The 14,972-nt window shown below is 36.9% G+C and overlaps 1 protein-coding gene across 2 annotated transcripts in view; it reads right to left on the reverse strand.

Moving 5' to 3' along the window:
• The window catches only part of VCAN (versican), a 137,146-nt gene that overhangs the window by 22,161 nt on the left and 100,013 nt on the right, over nucleotides 1-14,972 (reverse strand). For both annotated transcript variants that reach the window (XM_021007938.2, XM_021007946.2), the window contains 2 exons: nucleotides 11,397-11,555; nucleotides 9,781-9,863 (listed from right to left, as the gene is read on the reverse strand). In XM_021007938.2, coding sequence (XP_020863597.1) covers nucleotides 9,781-9,863; nucleotides 11,397-11,555 — 242 coding nt within the window. The remainder of the gene's footprint in view (nucleotides 1-9,780; nucleotides 9,864-11,396; nucleotides 11,556-14,972) is intronic.

Here is a 14,972-nt window from a genome sequence, read left to right on the forward strand (position 1 = left end):
CAGAGAAAGAACTACGGAGTCTGAATGCAGAGCAAAGTATGCTATTTGTTTTCTTTTTTGTGTGTTTTTTTTTGTTGTTGTTGTTTTCTTTCTCATGGTTTTTCTGGTTCTTCTTTCACAACATGATTAATGTGGAAGTATGTTTAATATGATCATACATGTATAACATACATCAGATTGTTTGCTGTCTTGGGGAGAAGGGAGGAAGAAAGATTTGTAATTCAAAATCTTATAAAAGTGAATGCTGAAAACCATATGTAATTGGAAAAAATAAAATACTATTAAATGGAGTGGGGGGAGAGGAGGAGGGCCTTATTGATACCTTTGCTGCCTGGTACTGTCCATGGAAGAAGAACCATGGGAACAAATGTTATGATACTCTGAGACTGTCAAGTAGGCAGCAGCCCACAGCTCTATCTTAACTGGCATTCAAAAAGGAAACTATCTATGGGCTGAACAATCTAGAAAGAAAACAAAGAACTGGAAACATTTAGAAATGACTATTTTCTTTATTTCACTCTATTTGGCACACAAATGGAAAAAAAAAAAGTCTGATTGCTAACAGAATATGTGCCTGCTCTTGGTAAAATTGCCAAAGAGGGAAAAATCTTCCTTCAGCATACTGAGTAGTTAAGTTAAATGTTTCCTACACTCCCCCCAAAAATTGTACCCAAGTAACCCAAACACGGAAACAGCTAAGATTTAACATTTTCTATCTTCTATTTTTCCTACTGGAAATAAAAGTACAATTGAGGATAGTCTCATGATAATGTAGTCCACATGGTTTCTAACAGTGGTGCTCCTGGGACAGCTATTGATAAAACTGTGGCATCATTTCCATGATGACTACTTTTTTCTGGTGGAGGAGTGGGAGAGGGTGTTAAAAGCTTCAGAGGTAAACAGTTATGCTGAGCAAAAGCATTCTGTTTCAAGAAGTACATTTTCATTCTTTCCAGTAAATTTGAAAATACACTGTATTTTTACATTTAAGGCTGGTTTGCAATGGTATACACCTTTGGAAATTTTGGAATCTCAATATTTTCTCTACAATTAAAAGCAAAAAGAAATCCTTCATTGTGATGAACTAAAGATGTCAGGAAGAAAATTGACCGAAGGATGACTGTTGTAACTGAAAAAATATCAGTAAGCTAAACAATTCTATGAAAATTGAATGGTCAAAAATATATTTAGCTATCAAAGATATGCTATCAAAGTTCCAAACTCTCAAAAAAGTGGTTCCTTCCTTAGAATGCCAGTGGTAGGCAAAAGCAAAATATAGATATGTTTTTAAAAACTATCAGGATTGCTAAGTATCAAACAGGAATGATAGAAGAAGTAGCCCTCATCTGGCACCCTGTCTCAACTTGCCATGACCCCCTTAAGCTGGAAACAAATCTACAAAACGTACTTAGTTCTGTGCTGCTAAGCAATACAAAAGAATCCATGGAAGAGATAAAGCAATATTAATATGAGATAATAAGAGTTTGCTACTTTTTATTGCAAAGCATTTACATATATTTTGTGCTATTGTTTTAATCTGAATGACACTGTAATGTCTTACAGATAAAAGAAACGAGAAGCAAGGGAAGTTGAGACCTTATTAATAAGTCAGAGGCAAAAAGAGAGTATGCATTAGAAGGGAAGGACTTGAGATAAGGTTGAAAAAACTCAATAGCTGACTGAGTTGTTTTGTTATTTGTTGTTATCTGTTGGAAACAGGTTGCTATCATAACGGGTGAAATCAGGGGTGGGGAACCTGCGGCCTTGAGGCCCCATGTGGCCTGCTAGGCCCTCTGGTGAAGCCTTTTGACAGAGTCCAAGTTTTATAAAACAAATCCTTTTGTTAAGGGGATTTGTTCTATGAAGTTTGGATTCAGTCAAACAGCTGCTCTTGAGGACCTAGAAGGCCACAGGTTTCCCACCCCTGGCTAAAATGATCACTGACAATAATTGCATTCATGTTTGTGAAGTAAAATTGTACAAATGGCTACAGAAAGCAGCTTTCCATTTCTGCTTGTGACAGGGTAGAGAAGATGAAAAACTGTTGTATGAAGCACTAGACAGAGTCAAGGTGAGTGGTTCAACACTGAGTTCTTCTACCGACATCGGAAATGTCCCTTAAACTCTCTGTATTTCAGATTATTTATATGTAAAATGAGGATAATAATAATTGGCCTCCTCAGCAGAAAGTGGTGGCTCTGCTCCCTACATCAGCCATTTAATACAGAAACCCCTAGTGTTCCTTCTGGGGCTTCCTTAGCTGTCCTTCTTCCAAGTCAGTGTCAGGGAAACATTGGTAGATACCCCCTCATCTCAACAGCAGGAGAGGCTGGGATCGATGTCATTCTGTACTGCCTCCAATCCCTGAGAATGCCAACCAAGCCAAATGATGGATAGCTCCCTCTCAGCTACCTGTGGCTCACCAAGGTTTCTCCTTTTTCCAGGATCACATGGCTTCAATGTTCTGCACTACTGGCCTTCAAACGATCCCTTCCTCTCCTCCAGTCCCTACAGAACTCCATACCCACAGTTGTGCATGGGGAATGAGTTCTGTTTCCAACAGATGCATCTCTGCTCTGTAGAAGATACAGCCAGGTCCTTGGTTGATGTCGCCCTGGTTAACCCTGCTCTTTCCTTGCTTCGCCCCCTTCTTTCCCCTCCCATGTCCTTTCAGAATAGGTGTAGTTCATTCTTATGTCCAATTTCTAGATTGTCTTCTTGCTAGTATGATACTGTGTATGTATTTCAAATCTGCTCTGGAAAAGTATATTGTGTTGAAAGGAAAAAAAATAAAAGTTTGTATTGCTTTTCTCTGGTAATGATAATAAAATAAGAATAATTGGCTGGCATCTTCCTACCTCAAAGTAATATTGTAAGAAAAAAATGAAATGAAATATATATTTGAGCTCTTATGAAGAAAGATACAATATAAATCCAATACAGGAGGCAACATGGGAGCATTGATGCTTACTACATGTGTGATAAGCTAGATAAGCTTGCTTCCAGGCCTCTTCTAGAGGAGAGAGTTGTTGTTGTTGAGTTGTGTCAGTTCTGTCTGACTCTTCATGACTCCATTTGTAGTTTTCTTGGCAAGATCACTGGAATGGCTTGCTATTTCCTTCTCCAGCTAATTTTACAGTTGAGGAACTGAGGCAAACAGGGTTAAGTGACTTGCCCAGGGTCACACAGCTAGTAAGTTTCTGAGGCCAGATTTGAATTCAGGAAAGTGAGCCTTCCTGATTCCAAACCCAGTGCTTTATCCACTGTGCACCTAGCTGCCCAGAGCAGAGAGTCAACTACTGTATCACTCCAAAAATAGGTTTACCTAGAGTCCACATGTAAGATTGCATCAGGCAAAATGCTGTGCATGCTTACGTGATGGGGTTGCCATTAGACAACTCCCTCCCCCCACTTAGTATTACTAGGAAACATTTCTTGCTCAAAAAAGTCATAAAGTTTTATGTCATGATATCAAATAGGTGAGAAGAACTTCCTATTAAGCTATTTAAAAAAAGTAGTAATTAACTTTTTAGGATCATTTTAGTTTAAGTCCTGCTCTCAGGAGGATGCAAAGTACCAGGTAATAACCAGAGCTAGGATTTTACAAATCCTTATCTCTTATTTCTCAAATTCTTTAATCTACTTATGCTTTCTATTTTGTAAATAATGCTGGATTTTAAGACATAACATTTTGGTTGGAGATACCAGCTAGATGGTATAGAGCGCTGGTCCTGGAGTTGAGAAAACTGAGTTCAAATCTGTCCTCAGACTTCCTAGCTGTGACCTTGCCAATTCCCTTAAGCTATATCTGCCTCAATTTTCCTGTCTGTAAATCATGGATTATTAATAGCAACTACTGTCTGTGGTTGTTATGAAGATGAAAATGAGATAATACTTACTAAGCACTTTGTATAACTTAAAGTGCTATATAAATGCTAGCTATGCCAAAATAATCTCTACAGTCAATTATGCCAATATATATTTCGTTAAGAGGGGTCAGGGAATGAGTATTTATATAATGCCTACTATGTGCCAGGCACTGTGCTGAGCTAAGCTCTTTTTACAAATATTATCTCATTAAATAAGGCTTTTCTTATGTCTGTTATAAAATAAATATGATTGACATTTTTCAAATTCAGTGACTTTAGAAAAGGCAAAGTCTTCTTTAGATAAGGATCACAAAAGAGTTCAAACTGAAGAATTTTAACTAAAAAAAATAGAACAAGAGGCAAACTTTAGAGTAGTCATTCATTTAGCAATAAAAAGAGAGAGTAAAAGCCACCTGATAGAACAAAAGCCAGATAAGTCAAGTGTGGTTAGGTTAGTCAATAAGAATCCAAATTTGACTTGGCTAATTTAGCTTGGAAGAATTCTTTGAAGACATTATTATCTTGATAACAAGTTAAGGCAACTCATTGTGGACATTGTAGAAGTTATTTGTTAGAGTTTACAATAAAGTATTAGCTAAGTTTCCCTGTTGGAGATTAATGGCCTAGTTAAAGGATAACAAGTTAAAAGAAAAAGTGACAGAAAATGAAAATGCTGTAAGAAAGAATAACCCAGGGTTGGCATGTTCTCATTTTAATATTAATTACAAGGGTAAGCCTGGAACTAATTTTATTCATGAGTGCTCTTTTGTGAAACGCCTGATGTGATCTCCACCCCTCCAAGGAAAATAATTGGAAAGTTCCTTAAAAGTATAACAATAACAGGTATATGGTCTCTAAGTAATTTGAATGACACTGCCAGTGATCAGACTTTAGAATTTGTCGATGATAATTTAAGGGCCAAAATAACCAAAAATGAGGAATAAGGCAATAAAAAACAGAAGACTATGACCCATTTAGACAACTTAGCCAGATGCTAGCAGATAGCTTAACACATACAAATATGATTTAATTAATATGGAAATGAAGCACAGTTATTTATAGCAAACAAGATATCATCACTCAGTATGCTTATCAGAAATGCAATTCGAAGATTTCTTTGGTTACTGAAATTATGAATCCCTAACACAGCTGCATATAGAGATAAACAAGGTTGTAACAAGAGTGAATACCACAAATATGCCATGGTTAATATGAACGATACTCATTATACTTTCCTCAGAAAAACAGTGATGCCTTACCTCCCAGAGAGGATGTCAGAGTAATTATCCTACATTAATAAATAGGGGGGGGAAATCCAAAACACATTAGGAATGCTGCGAAGAACACAATGAAGTTAACTCATTCTAATAAAAAGCATATACTATTTTTTCGAGCAAAAGATTAACTTAAAGAGAGAAAGAGACTGAGACAGAGATAGAGACAGAGACAAAGAGAAGGAAGGAAGGAAGGAAGGAAGGAAGGAAGGAAGGAAGGAAGGAAGGAAGGAAGGAAGGAAGGAAGGAAGGGAGGAAGGAAGGGAGGGAGGGAGGGAGGAAGGGAGGGAGGGAGGGAGGAAGAGAGGAAGGAAGGAAGGAAGGAAGGAAGGAAGGAAGGAAGGAAGGAAGGAAGGAAGGAAGGAAGGAAGGAAGGGAGGGAAAGATAACGAAAGGAGTACTATTTGATACAAAGACAGACACACATATGGAATAAGTTACAAGGAATAGTAGCTGTAGAAACAGCTACAAATAAGTTCAAGAGACACCTAGAGTACCTCCAAAGGAAGGAGACTGGGGGAGGGGACAATAGTGATGAAAAAACAGGAAAGTGGGACTGAGATCAGTCAAAAAGGTTTGGGGAGGCGAGAACAGTCTGTTGGGCAGATGGTCTTTTCCTGCTCCAAAATGTTCAAAGTTAAGGGAAATTTCTTAATGCACTTTTTTTTTTCACAAAGGAAGAATTAAGAGGAAAGTAAATGTCTGTCAACTTTAACTTTTCTGGATAAACTTGTAGGGTTTATTTGGGGGACTTTGTTTTTGTACTCATTCCATTTGATGTTTCAGGGATAGATTGGCATAAATGGCTTGGAGAAGTTGACAGAGATTCCATCTTTCACCAGAGTTCACTTTTTTGCTTTTCTACCAGTTCTAGAGCCATCCCTATTTAAAGAAATATTCATAAGTTGTTTACTTCACAGTAATTTTTTCTCTTTAATTAATAAAGAGAAATAAGAACAAAACATTATTGAGCTTATGCCTGCATAAGTTAATTAGATTGTAGCAAAACCAAACGTTTCAAGTTAATCCAGTTATCCTGTCTCACCTGCACCCTATCTCATATTCTTATCTGACATGAAGAGAATTTCCAATTACCCATGAAACCGAAAATTGTGCTTTGATCCAGTCATCTTGAGTAGAAAGTGCATGTATGTGTGTATGTGTATATTTATATTAAAGTATCTATATACACATATATACTATATGTTTTATGTATGCACATGCTTATGAATATTACTGAATACACACTTGAATGAATTATGAGTGTATAAAAATGTAGATATCTATATGTACATACATAGAGATAAAGATTCTCTCTCTATTCCTTATAGATAATGAAGTACTGCTGATGCTCCTAGAGATCATGGATCACAGCCCTCTCAGAAAAATTACAAGTAAAAGTGATGGTAGGCCACAGGAAGGTGTGTGGTGGGAGAAAGCAAACTGCAATAAATGAGCAATAATGACTTGCCTGTGAGAGAAGGCAGAGACAACATAAAAGACATGTATGACTGGAACATGAGGTGTCCAATCATGGTGCAAGAGTTAGGTATGACAAACGAATAGCTCCAATGTTGAAATAAACCATGATATGACTAAAAGAACTAAAAGAAAGTCTCCATTGCACTGGGTAGATCTTCTACTTAAGGTAGCTTTGTGGCACAATAGATAGAACCCTAGACTTAGAACAAGGAAGACCTGAGTTCAAATTCTGACTAAGACACTTATTAGCTGTGTGACCTTGGGCAAGTCTGCTTCAGTTTCCTTATCTTCAAAAATGGGAATGATGATAATAATACTTACTTCTCAGAGTTGTTGTGAGGGTCAAATGTGATAACATTTGTAATGTACTTTGCAAACATTAATGCAAATTATCATTATTAATGAAAATGAGTTGCCCAAAATAAGAGGCCAGGACTGGGTTGTGACCTATAACACTACAGGTACAGTTTTGAGATTGTAAGTTCATTGAAATAGTAGTCCTGCCTGCTTAGAAACCTCCAAAATATATATACTTATTCAAGTATACAGTCACTTAAAATAGTCTTTTCCTCCATTCAGCTATTTCTTATGAATCCCAAAAATTTGTCTACCTGACAGTAAAAGTTTTTGTTCACCCCTCCCTTCATCAAAATATATTTCTGTTGTTTTATTGTCTCATAATTCCATCTTTGTCCTGGCATTGGTGCCCCAGATTCTAGAGAAGCAAACTCAGGGAATTCAGGTGAGTGGAGACATTACTTTGGCCCAAAAATTTAAGCAAAAGATTGGTATTCTAAATAGTATGTACAGAATGAATGGGGACTGCCATAGGGATTGCCAGACTGCCACTCTCCTTAGCTGAGTATTTCTCTCCCCCATCAGTCATAGCAAGAGACCTAAGAAAGCCACCTCTCCCTCTCTTAGCTCAAGACCAGTCCTGCTTAGAGTATAATCATAGGCTACCAACTACTTTTTTAGAGTTTATAGCAATAGTAAATAACAATCTAACCACTGCTGTTTACAAGCTAGGTGACTAGGTGGCGCAGTCATAGAACATTGGACCTGAAGCCAGGGAGATCTGAGTTCAAATACTTAGTGTAACCTGAGTGAGTCACTTAATCTTTGTTTGCCTCAATTTCCTCAATTTGCTGTGAAGATCAAATGAATTAATATTTGAAAGCATTAAGCACAATGCCTGGCACACAGCAGGTACTTAATAAATGTTTGTTTCCTTCCTTACTTGACCCTATTCACCAGAAGGCCTGAAGTTCAGATACTTAGATACATCCCCTTCTTCAAGCAAATATCATCTCCTCCCCAAAATGATATAATTCAATACATTATTTTCCAACACTTGAAAATTTTCTAGTAACAGTCAGTCCATGTGATTAACATAGTACATACTGTTTGACAAGGTCCTATTTTCTGCAAAGAAAGAAAAAGAATAGTCCCTACCTTTGAGAGACTTTCAAACTACTAACAAAACCAGAATAAATATAATAATATATCATGACTATAACTGACAAACCATACATATTAACTACACATATAACTGAGCAGAGAGGAGTAGATATACATATAGGTACCAGTTGCTGAAGAAGTGCCATTTAGTGTTAAAAAGTGGTGGCCTTAGAGTCAGAAGAAACTAGATTCAGTCTCACCTGCAAGTTTTACTAGTTTTATGACCTTGGGCAAGTCCTTTAAATTCTCTGAGGATCAGTTTCCACATCTGTAAAATATGGTGACTACCTCTAATGTCCCTTCCAGTTTGAAATCAGTTGGAATCTATGAGTTAATCAAAACTTCTTCATTTTATAAATCTGTATTGCATATTTCACAGTGTTTTAAGGATTAAAAGTGGTTTGTAAACTTGTTGTTTTCCTAAGTATATTGGTTGAAGTGCCTTTGATAGGTAGACATCACTTCAGCATCAGGAAATGACCACATTTCCCCAAACTCATGGAATTCACATAGGTGGCACCGTTGTATTGGGTCAATCATTTAAACATAGGAAACTTGGAATAGAAAATGTAAAGAATCCAAGTAATTCACAAGAATGACCTCAAAATCAAGTTGATATTTGGCCTTTATTTCTTTTTTCTAAACAAAGAATTTTACTTGTACCATTCTGACTACCTTATCATACCATAAATTTCTAAAAGCATTTACTGGCAGTAAGTCATCGAGTTTGCCCCTGATTTATTTAGAGAAACTAAATTCAGTTAGTGTAGCCAGGGCATGCTAAGGGCAAGACATTCACTTTTTTAAGACAAAATGCAACATAGATGGTAAACAAGAAAAATAAATTTAAAAGTAGTATTACACAGCCAACATATTTTGATTGATGGAAATTCACACTACCATATACCAGACAATTTTTGAATGGTAGAAAGAATATTTCTTGCCTAGACAAAACTGAGCCATGCCTAAAAGTAGGTGTCTCTTTAAAATGTTTCAGGTGGAAAGGAGAAAATATTCCCCTCTCATGCACTTTTTCTTTCTTTTCACTTTTACTTTTATGCTTAAAAAGAAAAGGTGACCCATCTGAAAGTCAGACTCATGGCAAGTCTTGCAATTACCTGTGAAAGTACATAATTAACTACTATATAATTCCTGAGTTTTGGTCTTATTTTCCATTTTTCTGGGAACCTGATTTGATACACTGTGCTCTTAAACAGAACAGAATGTAGTAATGATTAGAAAACCAGAGTGATAATAGCAGTGGTGGTGCTGCTGCTGGGATGTGTGTGTGTGTGTGTGTGTGTGTGAGAGTGTGTGTGTATGCATGTGTATGTGTTTGTGTGTGTGTATATATATATGTATGTATAGGTTGCAGTGAGTCAGTTCTAGGGTCTGATTCTTATTGTTCTACAACAACTTGGACAAGTCTGTGTGACCCTGCCCAAGTAATCTGATTTCTCTCCAGTCTGGTTTCTTCATATTTAATAGTAGAAAAACTTTCAGCACCAATTTTACAGCTGGGGTGCTTGAAGAGTTATCCAGCAGAATGTAAGCCTCTTGAGGGCAGGGAGTCTCTGGTTTTTGTCTTTGTATGTCCCCCCAGAGGCTAGTACAGCACCTAGACTATAGTGGTTGCTTAATGGATGCTTATTTAATTGAAATAAATTGAATTAGCCTTTCTATTAGTGTCTTACCAGTGTGCTGCCATCTGTCCAACGGAAGTCATGCTCAAACATCTTATCGTTGAGGCCTATCCACTGATAATCATGGCCCACACCTAAGGGACAGGAAACACCACAGATATATATATATATTTTTTTTAACTGACTTTCCCATATATGGAAGAAAATTTATCAAAAGAAAATTATTTTTGGAATGAATCACATTTCCTCTTCTCTGGCTGGAACTATTTTAAGGGCTCATAAAAAGCACTCATGGGCTACCATCCAATACTCCTGGTTATCTTTTTTTCCTCAGCAATAGTACTGGTTATCTTTTTTCTTCAGCCCCATATGCTTTAAACTGGCAGGCTAGCTTACAAACTCATTGTAGAACTCTAAAATGTCAGGTGGTAGCAATTAGTTGGGAGAAATCATTTCAACAGCTGACTGAAAATAAATAAGTATGTTCTCTCTGTTACATTAGACATTTTTCCAGTATTTTTAGTTAACATAAACAGACCAGACAAAACAGCAAAAATTTCAGCGACCCAAAGTTGTATTCCAGATTCCATAGCAACATAGTCTGAGGAAGTGATACATTTGTTCTCACTCCAAATCAGAAAATGAACACTTAGACATTTTTCTGCCAATCAAAAACGCAATGATCAAACTTTTAACAAAGACCTCCTGGTCATCTGGAAGAAGAGTAGATGGATTTTGTGTCAACATGCAAGATCTGTCTGAACAGCTTGTAAAATATAATTAGAGTATCTCCGACTAAGAGCTTGAAGGGGCCTTGCAGGCCATTGACTCCAGCTTCCTCATTTTACACAGGAGGAAACTAAGGACCAGAGAGACCAATTAATTTGTCCAAAGTCACACAGGTCAAAAACAGCAAAGCCTGGTTTCAAATCCAGATTCTTTGACTCCAAATCCAGGACTTTTGCCACTGTTATCATGCCATAAGGTTTCTGAGTGATGTTAGATATCTCTGGGAAATTGGTAAATAGAGCACGGAATCACGTTGCAACCAAAAGCTTCACCCATGATCTACCTAAAAATTGTTCTTTTTTCTCTCTCTTTTAATGAATTGACCTGATGTTCATTTGATTTTCATGACTTTAAATTTGAGGGACATGAAACATGTCTAGAACATAATTTCATGCCCTTTGAGCTCCAAGTATTTGTTTGATTTATGCAGAGAGCACTCTCTCTAGTTTAAAGATGTTAATAATTAATTCAGGAAGGTGTAGAGTAGAGGTTCTTAACCTTCTTTCATGGTCCGGACTCCCTTGGCAGGCTGGAAAAATCCAGGGATCCCTTATCAGATTTTTGGTTTTAAATAAATAAAATGCATATTACAAAGGACCACCAAAGTGGTGTCAAAATAAAGCTATCCAATTTTTTAAGTTAAAAAAAGTTAATAAAAAAATAAGGTTAAGAAACCCTGAAATAGAGAATAAAAGCAAGATGTTTGCTTTTCTTCCTTTCAATTGGGTCTTAATCAGTGGAATAAGTGAGATAATAAACACATACTAAATGGAAAAATTAAAGACATTTAAAAGGAATGTCATCAATGAGCATATAGCACCATATTTTGATATATATTGAATCAAGGTGCTCCCTTTAAGGATCTAGCTGGTACGTACGATTCACAAATAGCTGTTCTTCATGGGACAGGATACTGGTCAGATGGGCACCCTGCAGTCGACACTCCCTTTCGGCAGCATCCCATGTTCGACGATGGGCAAAATATTTGTAGCACTGACCTTGGAATTTGTGCCAGCCATAATCACACGTCTCTGTGTCTGGGGTAAAAAAAAACAACAACAACAAAGCAAGGGTTTATAAATCTCATCTCAGACATTCTCAACTGTGTTCACATACTGCAACTCTCACAGTAAAACTGTCTCTTGAAGATTCAAGCTGTGTCTATAAAGTGTCACTGACTCAAAGAGATTGAAAAGGTTCAGTCAGCATCCTCATGTACAGTGGTGAATATCCAGATGATTTGGGGCAAAGTTGCTACTGAATTGAGAGCACTGCTGATTGACGGAGGCTTTCAATACCTTCATGCACATCCCCAAACACACACACGCACACGCACACGCACACACATACACACAAGCAGGGCATTTCTCCAAGTTGGACAAGTGTCAGGTTGGAGCTACTTTTCCCAAAATAAATTATGATTTCGGATTCATTTATATGACAGAACAACAGTCAATGTTTGTAGTGGATAGAGAGCCAATTTCAGTGCCTACAACCTGCATTTGAGCCCCAGCTCTGACGCATGCTGACTGAGTGACCCTAGGCAAATCCCTTAACTTTTCAGCATCCCAGACAGGTAACCTTCTAGGCCTTCAAGTTGGAGAGCAGGTGCCAACTTGCCTTGATGGAGAGAATTTCCTCACAGAGAGTGCTAGACACCAATGAAATCAAAAGGCCAGCACCCAGCTCCCCACCACAAAGGAGAACTCTAATATAACGTGGGAGCACTAGCCAATGGGGATCCTATCCTTCAAGAATGATCATTGTTTTGTCTTCTGTAATCCTCCGTGCAGAGGCTTGTTATACCTGATGATAGCCATGAACTTCAGAGAATGCACAGGTATACTGTAACTGTTTCCTGTCTGCTTAGTCTATGGTGAAGAAAGGCTTTTTGATTAGATTCTTTTTCTCCCTGGCTGCATTCAAGTGAGAAAGGTGAGATTCTGTGAGCCTGTGAGTGGGGAGAGAGGCCTCAGGCTGTTAGGCCTCGGTCAGGAGGACACCTTGACCTTCATATAGTATGAGTTCATGGCCCTGCCATTGCTTCAGTTTCTACCCCATCTGAGACTAAGCTGAGTACACCAGTGCACCTCTGATGAATGCTTGACTCACACCTGTAATAGGTCAACCTGTTGGCTGAAATACCATGCTCTTCAACAAAGAGATGACTCCTCCAGGAGGTATGCTGAATGTGGAAGTGAGCTCTATAGCAAATGCGTGAAGTTTAAACGCTTTCTCCCCAGGGATCTAGGAGACAATGAGTGGGTCCCCAATTTAGGAGATGTTTGTGTACTTTGGGTCTTGCAATCTTTCCAGTAAATATCTTTTTGTAAAACTAATTGATGTTGAGGCGATCTCATTAGAAAGACAACAGCAACCCCTCAGGGGAATTTGAACACTGCAGGGGAGATGTTGCTAGCAAGCCTTCAGTACAAGTAGGAGTTAGGATAAGCATCTTAACATAAATCATTCAAAGAAAAAAACTACGTAGTTATGTCAGTATTAGTTACTCACAAAAATACCTCAAGGGTCTAATTAAACCCTCTTTTTTTAAACTAACCTAGTATGAGATCACTGTTCCAAAGAGAAAAACTCTTCTCTTGAGTGAGAGGAATCTGGAACATTGCTACAGTATTTTGTCCTTCTTTCTAAACCAGAGGATGTGAAAAAGATGGATCTTCCCAAGATACTTCCAAGTTTTCATTCACTGAGACCAATAAGAAGAAAGTAACTGATTTGCCCCAGATGAAATTGCCAGTTTTTATGCTAATCAATTAAGAAACTTTGTATAATGCATTAAAGTTTATGAAAATGTAGCCTCCAAGGAAAGGGGGAGAGTCATGAACAGAATGAAAAGACAAATAGAGCTGAATGCCTGCCCTTCAGACATTTCTGAAAACCTGGTGAAGAAATTAATTCAATGAAATCAGATCAACATGTTTAATCGCCCAGAAATTGTTCAGAATGAATAAAAACTACTCTTAATTTGTTTAGTTAGGTCAAGGCTGAACTTAAATTTGACCACAGTGGTAAAATCATGGTCAATATTAAGACAACACACTCTTGTACCAATTCAGCTGAATATTTCAATGTTATCCTAATTTTTGGCTTTTAATACAGTCTAAGAAAGATATTTTCAAAGTAGAATTACTAAATAAGTACTAAAAAAATTACCTGAATAAATGAATGAAAATTAGTAAAGATAAAGGAACTCTGAAAGAATATTTTTATGGTTATTTTATATATTGTATCTATATTTATATTTTATTTATTTTACATTTATCATATTTATATTATATGTGTTATATATAATATATTTATATATAAATATATTTATATACTTTCATATAAATACATTTTATATTTATAAAATATATGTATGCATGTTACATTTATCATATTTATATTTAACATATTTTTAATTTATATTTTAGTTATACTTAAAAAAACAGGCATTAAGAAAATGATCAGATGACTACTATAAAAACTTGATTTTTATAATCCTCCTTATGGGATAACATGGGCCAATAGGGACAAGAATCCTCAATGTGGGGATGAGAAGACATGGATGGCTGTAAATTTTTAATACAAAATGAAAAAAGAATGAAATATCACTTATTGATAAGCTCTAGTGCAATTTTACTACTTTATTGAGTGAAAAATCCAATTCACATGTGAGTCAAGACATCATCCTATCATGTCATTGGTCCTCCTCAAAAATGGAGTCTGAAGAACCACAAAAATAGCCACATACTAATTAAGTTTCAAAAGTAATCAAATAGGATAATCATAGAATGAGAAGGAACCTTAAGGATTATATTTCCCAATCTTTTAACTATATAGATGAGAGAACCAAGGCCCATCGAGGTTATTCATGCCTGACATCATATCAACTTTTTAGTGGCAAAAATGCATGTGAATCTCAGACTCTGGACTCCCAGTTCAATGTTCTTTCCATGACTGTGTGAAAACATGGATCCTGAGGGATTTTGCTTTCCATGTTAGTGATTCACACTCTAATCATGGAGCAGATGTAGCTTGTCTTTGTAGGATGACCTTTTTTTTTTTCAGTTTAGTCCATCGTGTTATTGTTTGGTTACAGGGACTAACTGTTCTGAGGACTGTGTGGTAGACATTTTGGCTTTCATTATAACTCTTGCTTGGAGACCACCAAGTCTCACAGAAAAGGAGTCAAAAAATGACAAGCAGATTTAGTATGGAAACAATAGGCAGTGTGTAAGAATGCAGCAGGAATTTAGCGGCTCTAATCCTTTAACTGCCCACTAGGGAAGTATATGTGGAAGCTCTCAGAAGAAAAAAAAGTCTTATGTATGTGGGGGGTAGGTTGTATGGGAGGAGAACAAGTTTTAGAAATTTGGATTCAATCACATAAAGCACAGAGCCAAGCCAATAGCATACAAATTAATATTCTACTTTAACCTTAGAATTATGAT

The sequence above is a fragment of the Phascolarctos cinereus genome, unplaced genomic scaffold, assembly GCF_003287225.1.
Source record: "Phascolarctos cinereus isolate Bilbo 61053 unplaced genomic scaffold, phaCin_HiC Scaffold_4;HRSCAF=312, whole genome shotgun sequence".
NCBI lineage: Eukaryota > Metazoa > Chordata > Mammalia > Diprotodontia > Phascolarctidae > Phascolarctos > Phascolarctos cinereus.